This window comes from Equus caballus, chromosome 4 (genome assembly GCF_041296265.1).
Source record: "Equus caballus isolate H_3958 breed thoroughbred chromosome 4, TB-T2T, whole genome shotgun sequence".
NCBI classification, from domain to species: Eukaryota; Metazoa; Chordata; class Mammalia; order Perissodactyla; family Equidae; genus Equus; species Equus caballus.
In genome coordinates, this window is record NC_091687.1 from 39,048,542 (window position 1) to 39,074,621 (window position 26,080).

Consider the following 26,080-nt stretch of genomic DNA (forward strand, 5'->3'; position numbering starts at 1 on the left):
TTTTCGTTTCAATAGTATTTATTTCTGCTCTGGTTTTTATTATTTCTCTTTATGCTGACTTTGGGCTTTATTTGTTCTTTTTTCTCTGGTTCAGTTAGGTGTAGTTTAAGATTGCTTATTTGGGATTTTTGTTGTTTGTTAAGATGTGCCTGTATTGCGATGAATTTTCCTCTTAATACAGCTTTTGCTGTATCCCATATGAGTTGGTATGGCATGCTATCATTTTCATTTGTTTCCAGGTATTTTTTGATTTCTTCTTTAATTTCTTCACTGATCCATTTCTTGTTCAGTAGTGTGTTGTTTAGTCTCCACATCTTTGTGCCTTTCTCAGCTTTTTTCTTGTAATTAATTTCTGGCCTTATAGCACTATGATCGGAGAAGATGCTTGTTGTTATTTCAATTTTTTTAAATTTGTAGAGGCTTGCCTTGTTTCCCAACATATGGTCTATCCTAGAGAATGTTCCATGTGCACTTGAGAAGAATGTGTATTCAGCTCTTTTAGGGTGAAGTGATCTATATATGTCTAGTAAGTCCAATTGTTTTAGCTTTTCGTTTAGCTCCACTATTTCCTTGTTGATTTTCTGTCTGGATGATCTGTCAATTGATGTGAGTGGGGTGTTGAGGTCCCCTACCATTATTGTGTTGTTTTTAACATCTTTCTTTAGGTCTGTTAGTAGTTGCTTTATGAATCTTGGTGTGCCTGTGTTGGGTGAATAGATATTTATAAGTGTTATTTCTTCTTGATGAAATGTCCCTTTGATCCTTATATACTGTCCCTGTGTGTCTCTCTTTACCTGTCTTATTTTGAAATCCACTTTGTCTGATATATGAATTGCAACTCCTACCCTTTTTTTCATGCTATTAGCTTGAAGTATTGTCCTCCACCCCTTCACCCTGAGCCTGTGTTTGTCCTTGGGGCTGAGGTGTGTTTCTTGGAGGCAACAAATTGTTGGATCTTGTTCTTTAATCCATTTTGCCACTCTGTGTCTTTTTATTGGAGAGTTCAATCCGTTTACATTGAGAGTGATTATTGATGCATGTGGACTTAATGCTGTCAATCTGTCGCTCATTATCTTCTTTTCCTGCATTTCTTTTCCTGTCTGCTTTAGCCTACCCATTTAATACTGCAATTTCTAATGCTGGGTTTCTTAGATTTTTCCTTATTTATGATTTGTGACTCTGTTCTGTATTTTATTTTAGTGTCTACCCTGAAGTTTGTATTTAGAATCTCGTGTATAATATAGTCTCTTCTCGGGTGGTCTCTTATTTACTTGGCCAATACTGATTTAGACCCTTTACTCTTCCCCTCCTAAATAATTATTTTCATTTCTTATTCCAACTCGTGTTATGAATTTGTAGTTAGAGCGATAAGATCATCATTGCTTTGGTAGTTTCCTTACCTTTACCCTAATGCTATAGTTGAATGTTTGCTGTCCTGTTCTGGTTCTATCCATCGGTCTCCCTAGTCTGTGGATTGTGACCCCTTTGTCCCTTTTTCCTTCTTGAGGATTTCTTGTAGTGGAGGGCTTTTAGTTACAAATTCCCTTAACTTTTGTTTGTCTGGAAAAGATTTAATTTCTCTCTCATATCTGAAGGAAATTCTTGCTGGATAGAGTATTCTTGGCTGAAGATTTTTATCTTTTAAAGCTTTGAATATGTCACTCCTTTCTCTCCTAGCTTGTAAGGTTTCTGTAGAGAAATCCACTGAAAGTCTGATAGGGGCTCCTTTATAGGTTATTCTCTTCTTTTTTCTTACTTCCCTGAGTATTCTTTCTTTATCTTTCCTTATTGCCAATTGTACTACTATGTGCCTTGCAGTAGGTCTTTTTACATTGACAAATCTAGGAGATCTGAAAGCTTCCTCTACACATATTTCTCCCTCAATCCCTAGATTTGGGAAGTTCTCTTCAATAATTTTGTTAAGCACACTTTCTGCTCCATTTTCCTTTTCCACGTTCTCGGGAATTCCTGTGATCCTTAAGTTCTTACTCCTCATTGAATCCACTATCTCTCGGAGATTTTCCTCATTTTTTTTTTAATTCTTAGTTCTCTTTCTTCCTCTCTCTGGAGCCATTCAGCCTGTCTATCTTCAATTATGTTAATTTGCTCTTATGGTGTCTACACGGGCATTCAGGGAATCTGTATTCTGTTTTATCTGGTCCATTGTGTTTTTCATCTCTAGTAATTCTGTTTGATTCTTCTTTATGATTTCAATCTCTTTTGTGAAGTAACTCCAGAACTCATTGGCTTGTTTCTCTATCTTTCTCTCTACCTCATTGAATTTTTTGCTTATAGCTGCTCTGAACTCATTATCACTTAGTTTACCTAATTCCAAGTCCTCAGGACTTAATTCTATGTTTTTATTGTTTTCCTTCTGGTCTGGGGCTTTTATAAATTGCTGGATGGTAGAGGAGCGGTTTTTTCACATGGTGGTAGAATTCGGTTGCAGTTACAGCCTGTCGCCACGAGATAGGGGTTGAGAGCCGTGTGTTCTGAGCTCTCCGCCTTCGGGCAAGATGGCGGCACCCAGTGAACTTTGCCAGGAAGGAGGGGCTGCTAATCTCGCGTGCCAATCTGGATTCAGCTCAGTTTTGTTCTCTGGTCTTCCGAGGCCCTGGGTTTATGGGGTCCCCATGCACAGAAGCTTTCCCCCGTCAGCGGGTCTCCACTGAACCAGCGGCAGGAGTCCTGGATGATCCCCCGTCGCGCTGCCCCTCCCCCGCTCCTCCCGGACCCACGCAGCAGGGATCACAGACTCTAGGGGGGTAGCGACATTCTCTCCTACCCATTCCAGCACCTCCGAGGCCGTCAGCAAGGTTTGTGATCTCCACCTTCTTGGTATTGTAGGTCTCTAACGTGTTGGCATTAGATTTATTCTCTGAAATTCAGTTTTTCCAATCCTTTGTTGTATTTTGGAGGGGAGAGAATCCCGGGTCAGCTCACCCCACCATTTTGCTCTGCCTCAAGATATAATTTTAAAAATCTGATTCCTTTCCTTTTATTAACACAGAGACACTGACATGGTTGTGGATAGAGGGAGGGCAGATGGAAAGAAAATAACTTGAAATCATTTCAGAACACAGCAACTTTATATTTATAAAATTTCGTTTATCAGGTAAAATTTCCTAATGTTTCTAAAAATAAAAGTACTTCCAGGCAGTGAAATTTTGCTCCCCCATGTTCTAAACACAAAACAAAAACTTCTAAAAAGAAGTTCATGAAAGTAAACTCTCCTTTCACCTCAACCTTTGTTCAAATCAACTCGCCAAATCCTGTATGTTGAGAAGAAATCCTTACAGAATTGCTTGTAGAAGCACTGTCATTAAAAATCACCGTACATATTTTGTCCCAACTTATTTCTTTTAAAAATACTTTAAAGATTAGGGGCTGGCCCCGTGGCTGAGTGGTTAAGTTCGCGCGCTCCGCTGCAGGCAGCCCAGTGTTTCGTTAGTTCGAATCCTGGGTGCGGACATGGTACTGCTCATCAAACCATGCTGAGGCAGCATCCCACATGCCACAACTAGAAGAACCCACAACGAAGAATACACAACTATGTACCGGGGGGCTTTGGGGAGAAAAAGGAAAAAATAAAATCTTTTAAAAAGTACTTTAAAGATTAAAATATCCATCTTTGATCAAGTTTTAATAATTTAGCAATTTTTGGCAAAATGCTTGGAATCTTTTACAGCATGTCTATCACAGAAAAACTGCTGAGGAAAATAGTGAAAAACAAGATCATATTTGTGAGCCCATTTCTATTAGTAATTATTCACAAATAATCATGATATGTCATTTCTTTTAATTTTTACTCTGTAACTGATGACAATGATTTCTTCTATTTACAAATACGTTTTTATGCAAGTGGAGCATAACATAGATTAAGGTTTGGCAAACTTTTTCTGTAGAGGACTGGATAGTAAATATTTTAGGCTTTTCAGGGCATATGGTCTCTGTAGCAACTATTAAACTCTACCATGATGACAAGAAAACAGCATAGACAACACATAAATGAATCAGTGTGGCTGTGTTCCAATAAAACCTTATTTATGAACACAAATTTGAATTTCATATAATGTTCATATATCACCAAATAGTCTTCTTTTGATTTTTTTTCAGCCATTTAAATATGTAGAAACCATTCTGAGCTCACAGGCCATTATAAAAACAGGCACTGGGCAGGATTTGGCCCACAGTCTGTAGTTTGTAGACCCCTATGCATTATTGTGTGTTGCCTCCCTGCCCTCCCGGGGTAGAGACGGAGCTTATACTATTGTTAGTCTTATTCATTTGCTGCCATGAGTGGGAAAGAACAAGGTGGCATTTACAACTAATGCTTGTAGTTGCTTCTGTCCTCAAAACTATTTTATCTCCTAGTCTGCCTGTGGTCTGGGTTCTCCACCCATATATCCAGCTAGTGAGCTTCCTCCACCATGAGTACTGGGATACAGAAAAAAAGGAAGACCTTCTAGCCTAGGAATAAAACACAAACTTCTTAGCATAGAATATGGCCTTCTGCTCTCTTTTTAACTTTTCCTTGCATTTTCCACACTGAGCCGTAACAACATTTGACTTTCTCTAGATTCCTCACTGAGTGGATCCTGTTTTTTCTATTTTTTCTACCTGAATGCCCCATTCTCATGCTAGTGCCATCACCCCATAATCTACCTTTTCTAGTCCTTTAAGACTTTAGGAGTTAAGTTTCTCCTCGCTCTCCACATTGAGCTGAGCATGTCCTCTCATACTCTTTTAGTATCTTATCATGGGAATTCTGTAGAATGTTTTAGAATTACTGTGTTTATAATATACGGACATACTTAAAAGAAACTTGATAGAAGTTTTCCTAAAATTGACAACAGTCCTAACACTTTACATGACTATACCAATAATGAGAAGCAAAGCTGAAAGAAAAAAAAAACTTTTCTGTACTATCAGAAAAAAAGGCATCATCATGCTAGAGGAAAGACTGTTATATCTGTATTCTCTTCATAGAGAATGATATTATATGATTTTTCAAAGAAGAGGTCACTGAAGGTTATGCAGCCAAAATTGAAGAAAGAAAAGTATTAGAGAGGTGTGTCAGACAGTTAATAGATATGTTACTTTGTTTTTTTGAATTTTATATTATTTGTCGTATTCTTTTTAAAATTTATGATTTGTTTTGACTTATTTTCTCATTCTAAATTTACTTTTGTACCCAATTTTTAATTCATAATTTTGTATTCTTTTTTGAAATAAGAACTCCTAAATTGTATGACCTTCTGACCTAAAAAGTTGTCCATCTCTGCCCATAATTACAAGGAATTATCAATTCTGCTTAAAATGTTGTTTTGAGTTGTGATAAAAAAAATTATGCATTCGTGGCATAAATTAAATTTTGAAATTTTGAGTTTAAAAGAGTTGAAAGATGTGTGAGCCTGCGTGAGTATTGTATATATTGCCTTGCCAGGTAACTAATCCTACAATAAGAGTTTGAAAATACTGCACCCGGTGGCAGCTTTAATTGTAAGCTTTTGTGACCAGTTCTTATTCTTGAAGAATTTAGAATAAGTGGGTGATAATTGCATCATTATTCAAGTTGTCAAAAGAAGCAACAAATTAAAGGAGATATTTCCTGAAATAAGATTATATATCATAAGTATAGAACTTAAGTGGATGAATTTTTTCTCGGTAAACCATTTAGGGCAGTCAACTTAATCCATCAAGAGAGAGGGAGCACAGAGCTAATGGAAGATAGCAAGGGGAAAAAAAAAGGAAAAGAGGCGACAATCATTTCATATTAAATTGAAGGGCTTTTATTGCTGTTTGGCAATAAGGCAACTCCAGTAATTAAAGTATTCTGCTATGTTAATGTGTTGATAGGTTTTATAGTTTCACTATTTTATTTTATTGTGCTTTCTATCTCTTTTTATAAATCCTTTAATATAATTCTCTTAGCTTCATTAGTATACTCTCAAGCATCTTTGAAAAATGATGTCATAGGAAACATCCATTAGAAATGAGAGTCCCAGTCCCTTAGCCAGCTAAGCAGGTAAGAGCCTGTAGAAATGCTCTATCATCACATTCCAACTGAGGAGAATTGCATCATAGTTTTGTCTTTTAGTTGTTGTAAATATCATGTTATAGAGATGATATAGACCAAGCACGAGTAGTGGTAAAAGAATTTCTATACGTATTTCTGACAGAGTAAAGGTTACCTCACCAGCTAGCTTAGTTGGGTACACAGTGGGGGCGGCTGTGGCTTCTGCTGAGGGTCTTCACACTCAGAATTTCAGCTTCTGGTGGGAAAGATTAGGACCAAAAGGTCATGAATAGGGAGTATATTCTGAATGTAAAAAAAGGAAAAGTACAGGGAGCTATTTAAGATCCAGGATATTTTTACATAAACAAATAGAAAACAATAGAAATGTAGGTTAGTAGTCTTAGAGAAGGATTATTGGCATAAAAATTTGGAAAACCACCAAGTTGAAATTCCAGACCTCATCAGCCATCTGAAGCCCTAAATTTATAAGAATATCATTATATTTTCATATGCTAATAAAATAATTCTGGATACTTACGTTGTCTCTCAAATCTTAAATGATAACTTGTGTTAAAAGCCATCTGATTTTGAAATTAATTCTTTACTACTTAATGAAACTATTTTTTATGATATAAAGTAGCATTTGTTTGTTTTTAGTCATTTTGACTCTATATTCTATTCATGTTTAATTTGGATAGAAATTATGTGGTGTAATAGAGAAGAGATTTCTGCAAATATTTTACTTTTTTAATTATCATTTTATATACATATTGTTTTATATACAACATATTGTTTTATGTACAACCATGATAACACCAGGGCAGCTACAGAGAAGTAGTCCCTGTCCTTAACCTCTAGAGGATCTGAAATAAGTTGAAGACACAAGGGTTTGCTCACCCTAAATTGAATATGGGTGCAACAATTGAAGAAGTGTCCCAATATGTTCATAATTTTATTAGGATACTTTTGGGAAACATAAACCCATTCAAGGTAGAGCCATTTGAAAAAAAATCCTGGAGAATTGCTAGAAGGTAGAGAGATCTAGCAAAAACACTGGATTGTCTGAACATCCAGGCCTTAGGAAGATGGGAACTGGGTCAATTCAGGGGACTTCATCCACAGGAAGATGGACATTCTTGCTAGTTCTCTGCCACTAATGTGACTTATTCCATCGATATATGTTAGTTTCTTTCCCTCCCGCTCCCAAGTGACTTGTTCTCCAAAGTCCCAACAGAAGTATCTGATTGACTCTCTGCCTGTACTGTGGATTGGCTGTTCCTCTTGGGTTAGACGTAGGCTGCTGTTGTGTGGGAGGGAAGGTCTCCTGATATGCTGGACCACCTTACTAGATAGGAACTGTGAGCATGGCAGGCTAAGCTAGGAGAGGAAGTTGACCATAGCAGATGGCTGGTATAGTGAATAAGAACTTACCAAATAAACTCATAAAGGGAGCTATCCTGTCTGCTGGAATGTTCATGGAAGCCTTAGTGGAATTTAAATTAGATTAGAGAGTGCCGGCCCGGTGGCACAGCGGTTAGGACGTTCTGATTTGACAGCCCAGGGTTTACTGGTTGGGATCCCAGGTGCGGACATGGCACTGCTTGGCAAGCTATGCTGTGGTAGGCATCCCACATATTAAAAAAAAAAAGTAGAGGAAGATGGGCATGGATGTTAGCTCAGGGCCAGTTCTCCTCAGCAAAAAGAGGACGATTGGCAGTAGTTAGCTCAGGGCTAAGCTTGCTCAAAAAAAAAAAAAAAAAAAAAAAAAAGATTAGAGAGGTTGGGTTTGATTTACATGTCAAGAGCAAATAGATGAAGAAGGAGGCAGTTCTAGGTAGTGGAGCAATTTGAGCCTAGTTCTACAGATTTATGCTTGGCCTCTGGGCAGATCAGTCTGGCTCAGTACTCCTCAGTGTAGCTGCCCTGAATCACCTGAGCAGCCCAAGTCAATGCCTGGGCTCCAACCTTGACTGATTGAAACAGAATCTCTGGAGTTTGTGTTCAGATCATTTGCAGTTTTTAAAAGTTCCCCAGATGATTTTGATGTAAAAGGAGGTTTGAGAACCCCTGGACAGCTAGAAAGGACAGTATATTATGAGTTTGTGAAATCGAGTTGGGAAATGATATTAGAACACAACTGTGGAGGCTTTCTGTATCAGGCTAAGGAGTTTCATGACTGTATCCTGTAGGTAAGAGGAGCCACCGAGGTTTATATTTTATTAGTTTCCACTGTTTTTTGAGCCCAGTATAGTTGCATCTATTTAGAGTCCTTTCAGGGCAGTAGACGAAAGGAGAAAGGAAAGTTACAGAATCGAAGTAGATGTGGCACAGCCCTTGGTACTCATTAAGAATGTAATGTATTCATTGTTTCTCCTCTGTAGGAGTAGATGTTCTAATTCCAGATTTAGTTTTCTAAGCAGAATATATTGAAGTTTTTGTACACTTCTTTCATCTCTCTGTAGGGGAGTTGGCTGCATCTTTGTTGAAATGATCCAAGGAGTTGCTGCTTTTCCAGGAATGAAAGACATTCAGGATCAACTTGAACGAATATTTCTGGTAAGTTCTTTACAGAATGCCTGTAAGAAAAATTGGTTTCTAATTCATCCCTTAGTGACATAGTCTACAGTTGTGGTGGAAAATAATTTTAAACAAATTTATTGGTTGTCACATTTAATTCTAACATATATTTGGACCTTTGATAAAGCAGGAAATTAGTTAAGAATTGTGTTTTAAAATTACTGCACATGAGTAATATGCCAAAAAGGTAAGAAAGGATAGGGTGTCAGTAGCAATATAGAATAGTGGGTTAAAAATGAGGGCTTTCACAGGAAAATCCAAATAATTTATATAGATACTCCCCCTCCTTCAAGTAGGGGGAGCTTAACTCGCTCTCCTTCCCACCCACCTTAAATGTGGGTTTTGATTGGTAACTTTTTTCCCATAAAGTAGAGCATAGAAAGAGGGGCGGGAGGGGAGGATAATAAGTTTAAAATGGAGAAATTGGGCAAGCGGTACCTCAGTCAGGTCTTTAAGACCAGCATCATCAAAGATAAGCCACATTGGTAGCGCGGACCCTTGGTACAAGGTATTGAGAACGGCACTTTGCCTCTGTGATCTTCCTCCGGAAACCATAATCCCAGTATAATCATGAAAAACATCGCACAAACCCAAACTGGGGGACATTCTACACAGTACCTCAATAGTACCCCTTAAAACTGTCAAGGTCATTGAAAACAAGGGAAGTCTGAAAAACTGTCACAGCCCAGAGGAGGCTAGGGAGACTGGACAACTCAATGTAATGTGCTATCATGGATAGAATCCTGGAACAGGAAAAGAACGTTAGGGAACAACTAGTGAAATCCAAATGAAATGTGCAGTTTAGTTAATATCAGCATACCAATGTGTGTTCCTTCGTTGTGACACATGCACCGTATAATGTAAGATTTTTGACAATAGGGGAAACTGGTGAGGAGTATATAGAAACTCTCTGTACTATTTTTCACAACTTTTTCTATAAAACTGTTCTGACATTTAAAACTTGTAAATTTTTTTTTAAATCTGCAAAAAATTAATAAAATGTATTCTGGAGCCAGACAGTCTGGGTTCAGCTTGGGCAGGGCCTTAGCTCCGTGAGCCTTGATTTCCTATGGGTGAAAGGAGGAATAAGGACAGCGCCTGCCTCATAGGCTGTTTTGTGGAATAATTGACTTTCTACCCTATATACACATTTCTACACTTTACTGAGTGCTTTTAGAACTATGCCTGGCACATAGTTAATACCTCATAAATACAAGATGTTATTATTTATATAAAATCATTTTTATACTGAATATTTTTTTCAGTAGAACTTCCACATTAGCTAATATTCCTGTAAGCCTGTTATTTAAAATATGGAATCAAAGCAAGACAAATTAAGGTTGTTAAAAGGATTCAAACTGTATACATTGTAGCAGTTAACCACGTTCTCATGCTTTTTCCTTCTTTAATAAAACTACCGTATAAAATCACTGATGCAGATTTTAGTATGGCCTGTGTCAAGAGATGTACTTATTGGATTATCATTCATTTTAGATATGTAAGTGCAGCATTGAAATATAGTTTTCATATTAAGCATAAGGACCGCAGTAGAGTGTAGAGATATGAATTAAGACTCCATCATCAGTAAAATAATAATAAGAGGAGAGTGGAAACTAGGAAATCAAAGCCCACGGGATTCCTCCACCCCAGGCGTCTCTGCACACTCACAGCAGATGCACAGATGGCAGAGTCCCTAACATTATAGAAGCCTTCTTCAGAGTGTTGTCCTGTTGGGTTCTTCTCCCAGACGCTGTCTGTGTCCACTTCCTTTCACTTTTACTTAATTATTATTTGTTATCCATAAATTCCCACCCATAATGTTAAAATAATGTCTTATGATTGTAAAAGTAGTGCATCTTTATAAGGGAAAATTCCTACAATGCCACAAAAGTAAAAAACACCTGAAAAATCACCCTTTATCCTACTATCCAGAGAAAACCACATTCAGTATTTTGATGTATATCCTCCATTTCTACGCATGTTAAAAAAATTGAATATCTTATATACTATTTTGTAACTTGCTTTTTTTCACTTAACATTTAATTAACACCTTTCATTGAACAATAAATCCAGAAACTTGTTATCATTCTTAATGACAGGGGAGTGTTTCATTGTATGGATGAGACATTATTTGCTTAAGCAGCCCCATATTAATAGCTTGTTTACAGTTTTTAGCTATCTTAAAGTGCTGCTGGAAACATCCTTTGCACAGTTATCTTACTAGTTAAAAATAATTATTAGAATTGAAAATCCTTGATTCAGTAAGGTTTTATTTTTGTCGTTTATTGACGATTCTTAGCCATCTCACCCTTCATTTAAACTCATGGAATTCTTCCTTCTCCCTATTCTTGAGAAAATCTCTTGCTGATTTCATTGAAATTGTATTGAGCTTATAATTTATATTAGGTACAAAATATATAAAATTGAGCTTTCCCATCCAACAATAAATTATCTATCTTTATTCATATTTTATGGCCCTTTGCATAAATGTACAGTTTTTATAAACATATTTCCTTTTCCTTTTTTCTATTTGAGCTTTTGTTTTCATTCCATTATTTTAAATAGCTTTTCCACAAGTATTTTCTTCAAAATGTAATAAACTTTTTCATATATTGTGTCATTGAAAAAAATAGCAGGAGAGAGAATTTTAATGGGCTGTAGTTTGCATTATATATATTTTTATGCTAAAATTTATCTTCAAATATTTAGGCTTTTAATTTATTTAAACATCAGGTATAGTAATAATAATAATAATAATACCACTTAATTATTCTGAGAATAACTTCCTAAACATTAGATTCCACTCAGTTGTTTACTATCTGATAGCTATTGAACAGTGATTATATAACCTTGTCAAATTACTGATTTTTTTATGCTAAACTCGTTAATTTACTATATTTGAAATCAGAAAACTTCAAAAAAGAATCATATAGAAAGAAATAGTTTCACTTACACCTTATCTCAGGATGAATTTAAAAGAAAAACATGATTATACAAAAAAATAAGGTATATTCTATAGCAATAGAACAAAAAAACTTTCATGAAAGCATAGTTATATATAGCTTAGTTAAAGTTTTCGTTTGAAATAGTATTTGTATAATGTAAGTAATTTCTAATAGGTACTATCTTTTTGGATTGCTTCCTGTATGAAGATTTTGCTATTATTTCTTAATTTTATGGCACTGGTTTCCTAATTTTATGGTTATTCAGAGAACTTTGAGCTATGACTAGGCTTTAATAAATCAGAGAAATAAATCATTGTAAATTCCCCATGAGAATATTGGTATACTAAACTACTGTTTGCTCTTGTTAGAGCACAGAGACCCTAAAATGCAGATAAGCATCATGATTGATGGTAATAACTCTTTCATTTACTGGAGTTATTTTACATGTGTAATGCTTTTTACAAGTAAAATGTCCTGTGGTAATTGAGAGATAAAGATCATCATCTATGTAAAATTGTAGCTTTAGAATTAAATAATGTTGTGTTTTGCCCTGAAGAATTAGACATGACCAAAAAAAAAATATAGAAATCTACAAATTTCTCTTGACAGTAAGTGTTACCATCTTAAATATTTTATTTCCTCCACTGAATTGTTTAAATTGCAAATGCTAGCTCTCTCAGGAGTTGTGCAGTCATTGGAAGAAGAGATTTTACTAACTCAATATGATTGAATCATTGGAAAAAAATGCTTTTCCTTGGTGACATTTTCTGTCTGGTCTGAAGAGGAATGGTTATAAAAGTGTGGTCAAGTCCACTTTCACAGGCGTCTCTATCAACTGCTAGAGGCTCTTTTCTAAAGTGGTGGTTGTGTTTCTGGCCTCTGGTAAAGCATTGCAAGGAGATAATCAACTTTGAAAAGTCATGAAACATGGGATTATTTCATTTGTTTTGTGTTTTAATACAGAGATTAAGTCCATTCATTCGCCTGCGAACTGTATATAGAAAGGTGGTTAATAACTTTGAAGCACAAAATTGATAGCTTGTTACCCAAGATTAATATAATTAACTCCCACACACTGAGTCTTTATAACAAATGTGAAAGGGAGCAAAGATCAGTCAGTAAAGCCTTTTTTTCTCTTTTGAGGGTTTTCTTTTCCTTTTTTTCTTTTTCCCTCCTTTGGTGGGAAGGAGCAGGTCACATTTTTAACAAGTCCATTGAATTCGTTTCCACAACATAATAACTGTGCTGATATATATAAGGTGAGTTGGCTTTGCTATAAACTGAGATTTCACCATTAAATAATTTTCTTTGAAATTGTGATGCTCATATCCCAGAAAGGAAGGAAAGTGATGGAATTTTGACAAATTACGTTCAAGACATTTTGAACTGCCAGGTGAATAGGTATCTACTTTTCTAAGCAGTAACTTGGCTCTTAGGTGAAAAGAATGATTTATTTTTATTTCTTCAGCATTACCCATTTTTTAATATGGCATCATGTATTCTAGCTACCTCTGCTAGTTGCAAAATAAGCAGTATATGTAGTCATCGAGTAAATTTATATTCAGAGTGACAAAATCAGAACTGATAAAAAAATTTACATTTGAATCACATTGTTCTGAATTGAAGAAGAAATCTACTTGGTGGGACTCTGGGAATACGTGTCTCTCTCACTTCACAACAGCTGAGCAAATGGCAGAGAGTGCTTGCACAGCTGTCTGAGACATTTGGCAGATGCTTCTGGGTTTGTGTGGCTCATGGCCCAATGTACAGCGGCCCTGACAGAGGGGCTGGCATGATTCCCTTTGGGGGTCCTGTCCTTGTTCTCCCTGTCTTTGAATGTTGATCACTCCACGGGTCTCACCTTTCCCTGTCTTCTGGCTTGCAATGGAATTTCATCCCCCAGTTGTTTGTTAACCTACTGCACGTTATTTGGTTGGTACAGTTGTTAAAGTGTTCCTCTTCCTCATATATACATCATTCAGAATTTAAAAGTTGTGTGTTTGTGTTTGTGTGTATGTGTGAAAAAAGCCACTTGCAACTTTGAAAGCTAGTACTTAACCTGGCCTTTGAGTCAGATCCTTCCTTAAGCCTCTGTGGTTTGCAATAGACTGACTGTAGAGATGCAGTCTGCAGACCCAGTTCCAGCCCTTGTTTCCCTAACCTGGCTCTGTTTCCAGGATCTTCACTGGAACTGTACCTGAGGTTTCATGATTGGCTAGGACAGCCACATAGAATATAAGAGAAAGCTGATGGTCATTACCATCCAATTGGATGTCGTAGCCACATTGTTAAGACGGAATATTTGTCAGACAGATTTGTATCATCACTAGCGTTGTTTGATTTCCATTTCTGCCGTACTTCTTCAGCACTCACTCTGCAGCGCTAGGTCCCATGGAGATATAAAGGAATTGTGTGCCACAGTGTCTGCCCTGGAGAAAATGACAACAATCACGGTGGGCAGGCAAGACATACCTTTAAGAATGGAATCATGAATAATTGCTAAGCAATTGATCAGCAGATGGGTGATCCAGTAATAGCAGTAGATCCCATATTAATTGGAATACTGAACTCTAAGAGTTAAATATTTGGTTCTAATCCTAGGTGTTTTTTTTTCCCTGAAGAAGTCACCTTTTCTAATTGAATTGTAGTTTCTGCATTAGTAAAGGGAAGAGTTGAACTACATGATTTCAATAATGTCTTGCAGCTCTAACCTTTTTTAATTCTAAAAATGTGTGATATTACAGGGTTACACATAAGGGCTGTGGGTGTTTAAAGAGAAAGTTGTGAAGAAAATTTTTGTTAAGCGTTGAAGAAAGTATAAAATTTGAAGTGGAGTAAGGAAGACAGAGGACATCAGGCAATGGACAGGAGTGGAGTGGGGGGCAATAGGAGTTCGTCCTGTATGGGTGGAAGGGGAGATTGGATATTCAAACTGGACTTTGATAGATTGAGAACTTTTCATCTTATTTTATCTATAAAGTAATAAGGAGACTACGATTTTTTAAGAGTAATAATGTTAAAGTGGCTTTTTAGCAGAATTAATATAGTATAATGATAAATTCAACTATATAAAGACTGACCGAAGTAGATAAGTAAGCAATACATGTTGGGGTGAAGGATATTGAAAATATTACACAACAATTTTTATAGTCAATTTTAGAAAAACAAAGTGGGAGAGAGAGGTTATCCTACCCCGGAACAAAAGCTTCTTTTAATTTGTGCATGTTTCTTCCAAGCCCTTTCAATTGCCATAGTTATTTACATGGTGGCAAATCTTTTTTAGAGTGTTAACTTTGTAAAAAATAAAGCAGTTAGAAAATTAAAGAAGTATTAAAATTAATAAAAATTATTATTCAGATACAACCAGTGTTAAACATTTTTGTATTTTCATTTCTAGGTTTTCATAATTGAGTTAATAATAAATTTGTGGTTTTTGTATCCAGCTTCTCTTTATTTTCACATTAAATAGGGAGCAATTTCCAAGCTATTAATATATACTTGAAAATATTATTTTAATTATGCTATAATATCTCATAAATGTGCCCAAATGTACTAACACATTGCCCTATTACTAGGTAATTTGCTTGCGGTTTTTATGCTACAGTAAGCATCATGTATTTTTATTCCATTCAGTTATTCTTTCAGCAAGGATTATTAGGCATCTATTCTGCACCAGGCACTGTACCTACAGGCGGTGGTAAACCCAACACACACAGTCCCTACTTACCTCAAAAGTGCTGTCAGCTGGGCTACATTTGAATAGCTTCCAGAAAGTCAGATCAAAAGGGTGTTGTTGCAAAACGGTTGTGATACATCTTGGATATAAATGAAACAAAAGAGAAAGGAGTCAAAGCTAATTTCAGAGTTTCAAGCTTGGGGAACTAAGTGATTGGTGAGGTCATTAAAAATAATGGGGACGTTGAAAAGGAGTATCAGTGGAGGGAGAGGAAGAAGAGAGCTCAAGCGACTGGACTTTATATGATAGCAGGTGACCCCAGGTGGAAATGTCAGTACACAAATCATACAGAACAGAATCAGGAGAAAGATGAGGATCGAGGGATCATTCACCCAAATCAGACAATGTTGTGTCCCAAACTATACTAGTTCTTGAATAATGAGAAGGTAGAGAGAGAAATACAGTGAAGCACTGCCTAAACCTAAGGGATGCTCATGGTTTGTAGGGGTGGGGGAGGGTGGGGAGCTAGACCAGGAGAGCTTTGGTACACTGACACCAAAGTCAAGGTAAGAATGAGCAGCAGAGAAGTAAAGGATATGAAAGGAGAGAAAAAGAAATCACTCCCTGGAGGAAAATTATTTATCAACTCAGCTCCGTTTGCCTGGTGAGTGGGGAGTTATGAGGCCAGAGCCTTTCCTTTCTGTGGCCCCTCAGCATTTTCCTCACACTGCCTGTATTACATGGCGTGCTGTGTTTGTTCAGTAGATTAGGGCTTTCTGCCAAAGAAATGGAAGAGTCAACACAGAAAATCCATCTGGGTTTAATAAGGAAAGTTTAGACTGTCTATGGTTTTCAAAGGAGACTTATGATTCTCCTCAGTGTCTCAGGGATGCTGGAGTGAAGGTGGGTATAGCCTCAAGGGAGGCACGGTTCCAGCTCTGCCATTCCTGGCTCTGCTTTCACTAAGATTTTGTGTGCGAAATAGATCCCACTGCTGAAAGAAAGTTTGAAAACCCCCGGACTAATGACATCTTAAGGTCCTCACAAGTCAAGAGTTCTATGAAAAAAAGTCCATGTGGAAGAAAAATGATAAAGAGAGATCCAATGAAAATGAAGATGTTCGAGAAATAAAAAATGAGTGATTCATATGTGGAGACATTTGATAGATATTCTAATAAAGTTCTGTGCTAATAAGAAGCTAAAAGAAATTTTGGTAGCAAACTTCAGTAGAGTCATTTGTCTTAAGCAAAAACAAAGACTGTGGGATATCCCACTGTAGAATAGCTAATCACATTACTTTTTGCAAAGAAGCTTCTATTGAAGTTTCTTAGAGATTTGAATTAGTTCACGTGATGAAAAAAATATTTTTTACCCCAAGTGTTCTTGCATTTATATTGTAGTGTTACAAATTTTCTAGAAATGGAAAATGAGAACATTTTCATTAAATCATTTACATTCTCATCAAGTTATTCATTTCTTCAACAACAAATATTTATTATGTGGTTATTATGGGCTAAATACTCTTCCATGTTCTGAGAAGACAGCAGTGCGCAAAACTAAAGTCCCTGTTCTCATGAAACCTTTATTTCTGTGAGAGGAGACGGACAAGAGGCAAATAAATATACAATGTGTCTCATAAGTGTTACATGAGAGATGCTACTTAACATATGGTGTTCTGGGGAGATCTCTCCAGAAAGTGATACTTGTGCATTGAGTGAAGGTAGTAAAGGCATAAGACATGCAGATACTAGGGGTCAGAGCATTAGGTGGAGGGAGTAGCAATTTGTGTTTGCTCAATGATAATAGTATTAAAATCAGAGTTTTCAAGCCTGAATTTGGTGAATTAAACATCATTCTTCCTAGTTCATCAAGGTGATTTCTAATATTCTTGTTACTTTGACCTCCTTTATATAAATCACCTTCTTATATGAGAAGTCCTTGCTTAGTATGAAGCATTAAATTCCTGTATCTGTGACTATTCAGACATCGATTGAGCAAATCAACAAAGAGAGTTTGAAGCACATCTGTGCGCATGTTTCAAGTTGAGATTATGCTGGCGCTAGAGATTTGGGCTTCCTGAATTTAGTTCACCAGAAATGTTGGTGTAGATAGAAGAAAATGGGAAATGTTTCTCTTTTGGAGAGTAGACGATGATTTAAAGGAGAGAACAGAGAAAGAATATCTAGAGGATGAAGAGAGCCAGAGGGCACTTTTTTTCGAAGTCGAAAGAAGAATTTCAAGAAGGAAAGATTTATCAATTGCATCAAATATTACAGTGAGGTAAGAGGGGATGGTGCTGAGAAAAGGCCACTGGTTGGTAAATTCTGAGGGAATAGTTCCAGTAGTGTTGGATATTTAAAGTCAAATTACGGTGGGTTTAAAGAGTAAGTGGATGGTGAAAAATTGGAAACTGAATATAGACAACTTCTTTAAGAATTGGCCGAGTGAAGAGTTTTGGATGTTAAGGGTACTTTAAAAATTAACATTTATAAACTTTATAATATGTCATAAATGTTTTTAAAATAATGGATACTAAGATGTTTGTAAGTAAAGGACACCAAAGATTTAAGAAGGCATATTTGATGGATCAATGTATTGGAGTAGGCAAGAGTGGACGGGTGGAGGAGATGGTGCCTTGAAAATGTAGATGAAAAATTTTTCTGAAAGATAAGACCAAAGAAAGGGAAGGAAGGAGAGGAATATTTGAATAAATATTTGTAGAGGAGGAAAAAAGGAATTTAAAGATATCAGGATCTGCATGATTCTTAAATGAAAGGCAGGGGCTGTGGCTAACACAGTGATGTGCGTCTGTCGGGACAGATGTTGAGCGGAATGGATATATTTGCAGTGGTGGTATAATACCACATGGTTTGTACCTGTGATATGACAAGAGAAGGAGGTAGTTGCTGATCACATTTGTTAATCAATTTTTGATTGGAATTATAAAAATAGAAATGCTATATTTTCAATTTCTATGATTTGTAATAGTTTACTTTTCTATTAACATAGGATTGCTTTTAGGCATATCCATCCTACCTGTAAATATTTCTGAGTTGTAGTAGTTTTTACCAAAGACTTTTCTAGAGGCGGTGGGTGACGTCTGTGGTCCAACAGTCTCAAATGTTTTGAAAATGTTTTAACCTAATATATCTCTGTTTCATATTACTGTTTTGTTTATACATCACTTTATTGTCAGTATATAACTACTTACTGACTGTTCCAGTTATCTCTTGTCCTGTAGCCACCTCAAAACTCTGAGTTAAATCAACAACAGTCATTTTTTAAAAGTATCTGTCATAGTTTTAGGCTCAGGAATTCAGTAAGGGGTAGGCCGAGCGGTTCTGGACATGGCCCCTCTCAAATGGTTGTAGACATATGGTTACAGACAGATGGTGACTGAAGCAGAAACAGTCAGAAGCTGGAACAGTTGGGCCTGGCCAAATGTCTCTCTCTTTACAGAGTCTTGAGGCCCTACATGGGTTCTCCTCATGTGGCCTAGTTTGAGCTTCCTCATGGTATGGTGGTTGGGTTCCAAAAGTGAGTGTCCTAAGAGGACCAGATGGAAACTGCATAGTTTCTCTTAGCCTCAGAAGTTATACGATGACTCTCTAATCAGTCACAAACCCTCACCCAGAGTCAGGGGGAGGGGACATAGACCCCAGTTCTAGATGAGAAGAGTGTCACGATGCTGGGGCCATGTTTTAAAACTTCCATAGTGATCAAGTAAATTTCCATTAGGGCATATGACCAGATCGAGCTGATAAACAACTTTATAGAAAAAAATCTGGGAAACAATTTTATCAGCCTTCTAAATTTTTTCTCGTTTTTCCCATAATCCTTAAAGCCATTACAATACTGCTTTCCATGATAAATGTGAAAGTGTGAATTGTCACAGAGTGTTACTTGGTGGATCATGAGGTCCCTCATTTGCTCATCCTCCTTTCCTTCCTTTTTTGACTAACAAGTTCACAGATGTGTCAGACTGAAAAAGATGATGAAATACTGTCATAGTGTGACACATCTGAGGAGAGTGAGGAGGTGGTGACACTTCTTAGCAAATTCCCAGAATGTTATCCGTAAAGTACACTTTCATCACTCAAAATCTGCCTTAAAAATTTCTTTCATTTGCAGCATGCTTCCACATGTTAGTCTTTTATTCCTCAGAACATCACATATGTTATTCACACCTCCTGATATTTATTCTCTTGTGTAATCCCTTCCCCTTGAGTTTGGGCTGGACCTAGAGACTTGCTTCTAATGGATAGACTATGGCAAAAATTATGGGATATTATTTCTGAGACTGTTACTAAAAGATTGCTACTTCCTTCTTGCTCACTCTCTCTTACTGGCTCACTCTGAGGAAAGCCATCTGCCATGTTGTAAGTTGCTCTGTGGAAAGGCCCTCGTGTCAAGGAACTGATATTTCCAGCCAGCAGCCAGTGAAGACCTGTGGCTTGGCAACAGCCATGTAAGTGAGGTTGTAAAAGGGATCATCCCCTGGTCGAGCTTTCATGTGAGACCACAGCCATAGTTAACAGTTTATTTGCAACCTTTCAGGATACCCTGAGCCAGTAGTACCCAGCTGAGGTGCTCCTGGATCCTGACCAACAGAAACTGTGGGATAATAAATATTTGTTACTTAAGGCCACTAAGTTTTGGAGTAACATGTTCCATAGCAACAGATAAATAATACATTTCCTTTGATCCCCTGACCAAGAAAGTGAAGGTACTATTATTATTGTTTTATAGTTGAAAAAAACAACTCGAGAGCTTATATGAACTTGCTTAAGAAAACGTATTCAGGGGGGCCGGCCCCGTGGCCGAGTGGTTAAGTTCTCATGCTCCTCTTGGGCGGCCCAGGGTTTCGCTGGTTCGGATCCTGGGCATGGACATGGCACCATTCATCAAGCCACGCTGAGGCGGCATCCCACATGCCACAACTAGGAGGACTCACAACTAAAAATATACAACTGTACAGGGGGGCTTTGGGGAGAAAAAGGAAAAAAAATAAAATCTTTAAAAAAAAGAAAAAAAGGAAAACATGTTCAATAAGTGCCAGAACTGAAATTAAATCCTAAATCTGCTGACTCTTCCACCAAAATACTCTTTTATTTATTAGTTCGTTCGTTGGTTGTTTTGCTCTAATTCGTTAAGTAAGAGTGTGGGTGTGAATGCTTGGGAATCATTTCCTGAATACACCTTCTTAGGCCCCACTCAGGGCCTTCTGAATCGAAGTCTCAGGGGATAGTACTCTAAGCATTTGAACAAACAAAAGGCCCTAGTTGATGGGTCCTCCTGGTTAAGAAACTCCACCCTAAAAGATACATGTCATACTTCAAAACATTGTGCGTGTTTTAAATTTTCTGGCTAGATGTGGCAACCTAAAAACCTAAATAGTACAGACATACTATCCAGAATATAGAAATCGTCATTCAGTCAGACCACGTCCTGTGTTTCTTACAGGGATATTTTTGATATGACCTTCAAAGGGCACACCCTTATAATAAGTATATTTAAGGTTTCTTTCACATGGCCTTGTGTTAATAATATTACATGACTGTTATTAGAATTATGTACACAAGCAAAGATCTGTGATCCTCATATCCCAGCACTATAGCATCTTATCTGGCCTGATCACTTGATTAGCATTCTGGTTCCCTCCCTCATTTTGCACCCTACCTTTTCTTACGCCTCAGAAGACTTTATCGCAGGGATAAATCTGTCCAGGCTGTTAGTCTCTTCGTGAGGCATGAGTTCATTTAAAATCTGACCTTGTATCATCTCCTGCCCAAACTCCTGCAAGAATAAAATACCCTCCTCAAAACATTCTATCCTAAATTGATCTCTCATGTCTCATTGTTATACATCTTTATAGAAAGCTGTGGCTGTTTGATTAAAATGTATTATATAAAATAATCTGCCTGAGTCACTGGAGCATGTCCCTTAGACGACGGTTTTATCCTAAGTCAAGTTAACAGATTATTTGACCTTGGAGCTGAATTTGTCCTCTGTTTCACTCAGTCTTTTGAAACTGACAGGCATATGCTTTCCAGGTAGTGTGTAGGCTATGGCATTTTCTTCTTCTTCCTAAAGTCTCTTTATCTGTGAGTTTAATTATGCTAGAAGAGTGTTGAGAGCTATTTTATTTTATTTATTTTTTATTTTTTAAATTTTTTTACATCCCAACTTATTGATTTTATAACTGGAAGTTTGTACCTTTTGATCCCTTTCACCCGTTTCGCCTACCCCACACCTCTGGAACCCACCAATCTATTCTCTGTATCTATGAGCTTGCTTTTTTTGTTTTTTTTTTTTAGGTCCGCATATAAGTGAGAACATATAATATTTGTGTTTCTCTGTCTGATTTATTTCACTTAGTATAGTGTCCTCAAGGTCCATCCACATTGTTGTAAATGGCAATACTTCATTCTTTTTTATGGCTGAATAATATTCCATTGTATATTATTGTATAATAATTCCATTGTGTATGTTTATAGATACACACACACATTGTATATACATTGTATAATATTCCATTGTGTGTGTGAGTGTATACATATATATATATCACATTTTCTTGAAAACTGTCTATTTTAAATGTACCATTCACTAAATTGTTTTTTTAGTGTTGTATCTATTATAAACTCAGCCTTCTATTAGTTTTGAATCATCATAGATATTAAAATTGTCAGTGAACTTGAGTCTCTACTTGGGAGTATATTCTTCTCCACGACAACAGAAAATGCAGTCTTGTCATACTTTGCCTTTCATGTTGGCCAGTCTCTGGTTAAGATGCAAGAGTTGGTTTAGGGACGCATCCGATGCTACAAACTTCTGTGCCTTTACACCTGCCAGGAATTCCTCTTCTTCTATCTCTAGCGTCTAAATATGACCCACCCTTCTAAATATTAGAAATGTTCCCCCTCTCATGAATCTTTCTCTGATTTCCCAATTATAAACTCACTCTCCTTATCCTGAACCTCTTGGTTTCTTACCCAAACCTCTCTGCTGTCTCCTTCCCTTTTGGCCTCGCAGTCCGATGTTTTTGCTCTCGTTCTCCTGATACAGGTTAGGATGTGGGGGTCGGGAGAAGGAAGCAAGGAGCACTCTGTGCGAATTCCACGTTAGTGTGTGCTCTGGCTGCAGAGATAGTGACTCGTGAAGACAGAATGGCTGCATTCCTTCAACTTCACTGCGTTCTTTTTCAAAGGCATCTTTTGGGGGAACTCTATAGGGATGACGTTAACAACCACTTTAAAAATTAAAGACAATTTTCTTTCTTTCATTTGTTTAAAAATATACGTGAGCTCATGTTTTCCTTTAGTTTCTCCATTTGCACTTCTTTATTCTAATAATATGTAAGTCACTAACACAGGTAACATTTAACATTTAGAGGCAGAGTTCGTGTTATTGAAGCTCAGTAGAACAAATTACTATGAATTTGCTCTAAGTAAAATTCAGTATTAAAAATGTTTGCCCAGTGAAAAATAAAACCTTTTTTTGGAGAATAATATTAGACTTATTTCTTGGATTCCCATCTTATTCCCAATAAAATGAAATATTGTTTATCTTTCACGCAGCATAGTGAAGTAGGCACATTTTCATCTGATTGGTGACTCTCGGGACGTGATTCAGTTCCGTCAGCAGTGTGAGTGTCCGTGATGCGCCTGGCAGTGGGCTGCAGGGAATTTCTACTTTGAAGAAGTCTGGCAAAATTTTCACTGAGTTTTCTTTTTAGCACTTAGTACTGGGAGTGCCATTCTGAGGAAATCAGGAAGCTAAAATCGTAAGGGAACTAAATTTGATTGCCAATTCCATATTAATTTTCCTCCTTACAGTGAGAATCGTTGTTACACGTACATAATCAGGTAGTGTGCTGAGTGGCTCGTCTCGTAGCTGTGATCTTCCTGACATATCGTGATGTCAAATTGGGTGTGAAGGAGAAGGCATTAACTTTAGTAAAATTATAACTCTATCTAGCAAAAGAATTTTAAGTGAATGTAATATAGTGTTTATCTTTCCAAATATTAAGTGCAACTTTGCTTATTATTATTATTATTTTGACTGTTATATAGGACATCTCTGTACCTTCCACTCAATTTTGCTATAACCTGAAACTGCTCTATAAAATAATGTCTATTAAAAAAAAAAAACAGTGCTGTAGATGAGTCAAAACAGAATACTCTCCACAAAATCAATTCTCCTCCACTGAGTCAGTAGTAAGATTCTCCCTTCAGGAATTATATCTTCTTTCTGTCAGTGAGCCACTATGTGGAAGGGAATAGACACTGAGGCAATAAAAAGATTTATCGCCTGGCAATTTAATGAAAGCTGTGCTGGGGCGGGGAGGGGGGGCGGGGAGGGGGGGCAGGGAGGTGCAAAGATAAGCAAACATCAGATCCTGAAGCAAAGTGGCTAGCAGGACAGTAACAAGGTCAAGTTGAGGCATTAAAAACCTGTAATCAGTACTTTGGGAGCAGGGAGTAGGGTTGGGGGGCATTGCTGATGATCATTCTTCTTCCTGTGTATTTAAGTTGGTGTGAATTGGTTAAAATGGGAGCATTTATTTATTTGAACAGACCTGTATCAATATTACTTCAGAAAAGATAAGAGGTGCTACACCATATTGTCCATCTCACGCAAAATTCAGTGACTTTAATACAAATAAATGAACCTTTTACCTTTGGGTTTTAAGATAAAGAGGGGCCTATTTGTTAAAACATAAATATATTCTGACTTAGAAACATTTAATTATTATTTACTAGTAAACTATTCTGTCTCAGCCACCACTTTAGCATTTCTTTAATATCAAATTGGAAAAAAAATAATGACTCAGCCATACAATGAAACGGTTTCATTTTCTCTACTGATATATGTGTTTCTTTGTTTTCTAGTTTCCAAAGTAATGATTTTATTCATGAAAATGCTATAAGAAGCAAACGAGGGTTTTTTAAATAAGCCAACTGCTTGCTATTGCTTTGCTCAGAAAATTAGAGAGCTGAACGAACCACAGCAGAACTCTTATTTCCTCTTGCCTTTGGACTCACCATCCACTGGTCGGCCTGCAGCCCAAGAACTGAGTTTGACAAATGCCAGGAATCTAGCCTATAATTTGACTTTAGCGTTCAAACCCTATATTAAAGTAAAAAGAACTACAAATATGTCTACTATATTTCACTGCTTAGGATTTTATTCTCTCTTCTCATGTGATCGTGCCCCCAAAACAGCTGTGTTTTACTTCTTGCTGACGTGCACACTTATTCCAGATTGTTTCCACTGATGTCAGCTGGCCCTGACAAGCCAAGCCTTATGTTTATAGCATTGGAACAGGATCCAAGAAAGTATTAGAAGGATGTGGCCACTCCTGCAGGTACAGAAAGAGATGCTGAGATTCCTGTTGGTATAAGTAGTTCGTTAAGGTGTTGCCCAATGACAAAGAAAAGCCTCTGGACTTTTTTCCTCCCACATACCCTAGGCTGCTGTTTGATAATTTTTTATGCTTCAGGGCTGCCTTTGACAATATTTAGGACAAGTTTTAGAAAGTAGAAAAGGACAAAGATAGAATTTGTTTTAACAGGATCTTTCCCAAACCCTTAAAAAGGGATATTCTAAGTGAAGTCTTTACATTTAGTGACAACTTCAACAGAGCAGCTTGTGAAGGCAATGATTCAGAATACTTCTGTGTGCTTCAGGAAACTACCAAGAGATTGACGTGTTAACTAAGAAGATTACACATTTTGAAAATCAATGCATTTCTAAATCTTTATTTATGTTTGTTTGGTCTTCACTGGAATAAAGTTTATGGGAGCAGCGTAATCATATGGCAGATCAGTTTTCAGAAATATGTAACTAAATGCAGAAATAGCAGGTACAAATCAGCAGGTAAAAATATTGGTTTTTGTTTGTTGTTATTGGTTTTGGTTTTTCTATAAACTCAATATTTGCCTTTATGCTCTTCAGCGCTTTTGGTTAGAAATGCTTCCTTTTTTTTTTTGATCAAGTTCATCTATTTATGATAAAATTCCATCCCAATGAAATAAGCATTTAAATATTATGAAGGAATAGTACACTGTCTAGGATGACCGATTAATTACCTTCTTTTCTCCTTAAGGGAGCCTAGTAAGAATTTGAAAATATATCGGAGCTGATACTTTACCCCTAAGGTCTGTGTGTTCTACCAAAAATAATGAAAAAAGGAAATTCAGTCCTGCTACTGACTCTCGGGATACACAGCTTTGATAATAGCAGTCTGTCGTTTCAGAGGATAAGATGAAAAATTCACTCAGAAAAGAAAGAAGAAAGCAAATTAAGAGATTTTATCCACAGCGTGTTGCAGCATAACCTGCTGGAGAAATAATGTAGTGATAATGAAAACCTAACATTTCACTAGTAGCTCTGCTTTTTATTTTTTCCCTTCTTGGAAAAGGCAATACTTTTTTCAAATGTGAATATAAAAAGAGATTTTCTTTTTATCCTATCCCTCTGTCCTTTACTTCTGATTAGTATTTAATTAATTCCACTGAAACCCCAAGGGGGGAAATTAGGGTATGATGCAGTAATGTATATATACACCTCCAGCAATGTTTGAGGACCAAAGTTGGTTGACCCGAATGCTCTGTACTGCCTCTGTTAAAATAACTCACACATAGAGCTTTCTGATGACTGTAGCCAGCAGAGCTTAAACCCAGTTGTTGTCTTCAAAGCTCATTCTCTTTGCATTATACTGTGTTTAAGCGCAGTATAAGTGATACAACATAACCATCTGTAATAAATTTATAGAACTTATAAATCCAAGAGGTGATAGATCGTAAATACAAAAGTATGTCAAGGATTTTTTTTGGATAAATTCTGGAATGAAAGCTC

At 36.8% G+C, this 26,080-nt stretch overlaps 1 protein-coding gene across 6 annotated transcripts in view; it reads left to right on the plus strand.

Annotated features, from left to right (window-relative positions):
* CDK14 (cyclin dependent kinase 14) overlaps positions 1–26,080 on the plus strand; it is a 549,770-nt gene that overhangs the window by 345,224 nt on the left and 178,466 nt on the right. For all 6 annotated transcript variants that reach the window (XM_023639167.2, XM_070264492.1, XM_070264491.1 and 3 more), the window contains one exon: positions 8,482–8,575. In XM_023639167.2, the coding sequence (XP_023494935.1) occupies positions 8,482–8,575 (94 nt within the window). The remainder of the gene's footprint in view (positions 1–8,481; positions 8,576–26,080) is intronic.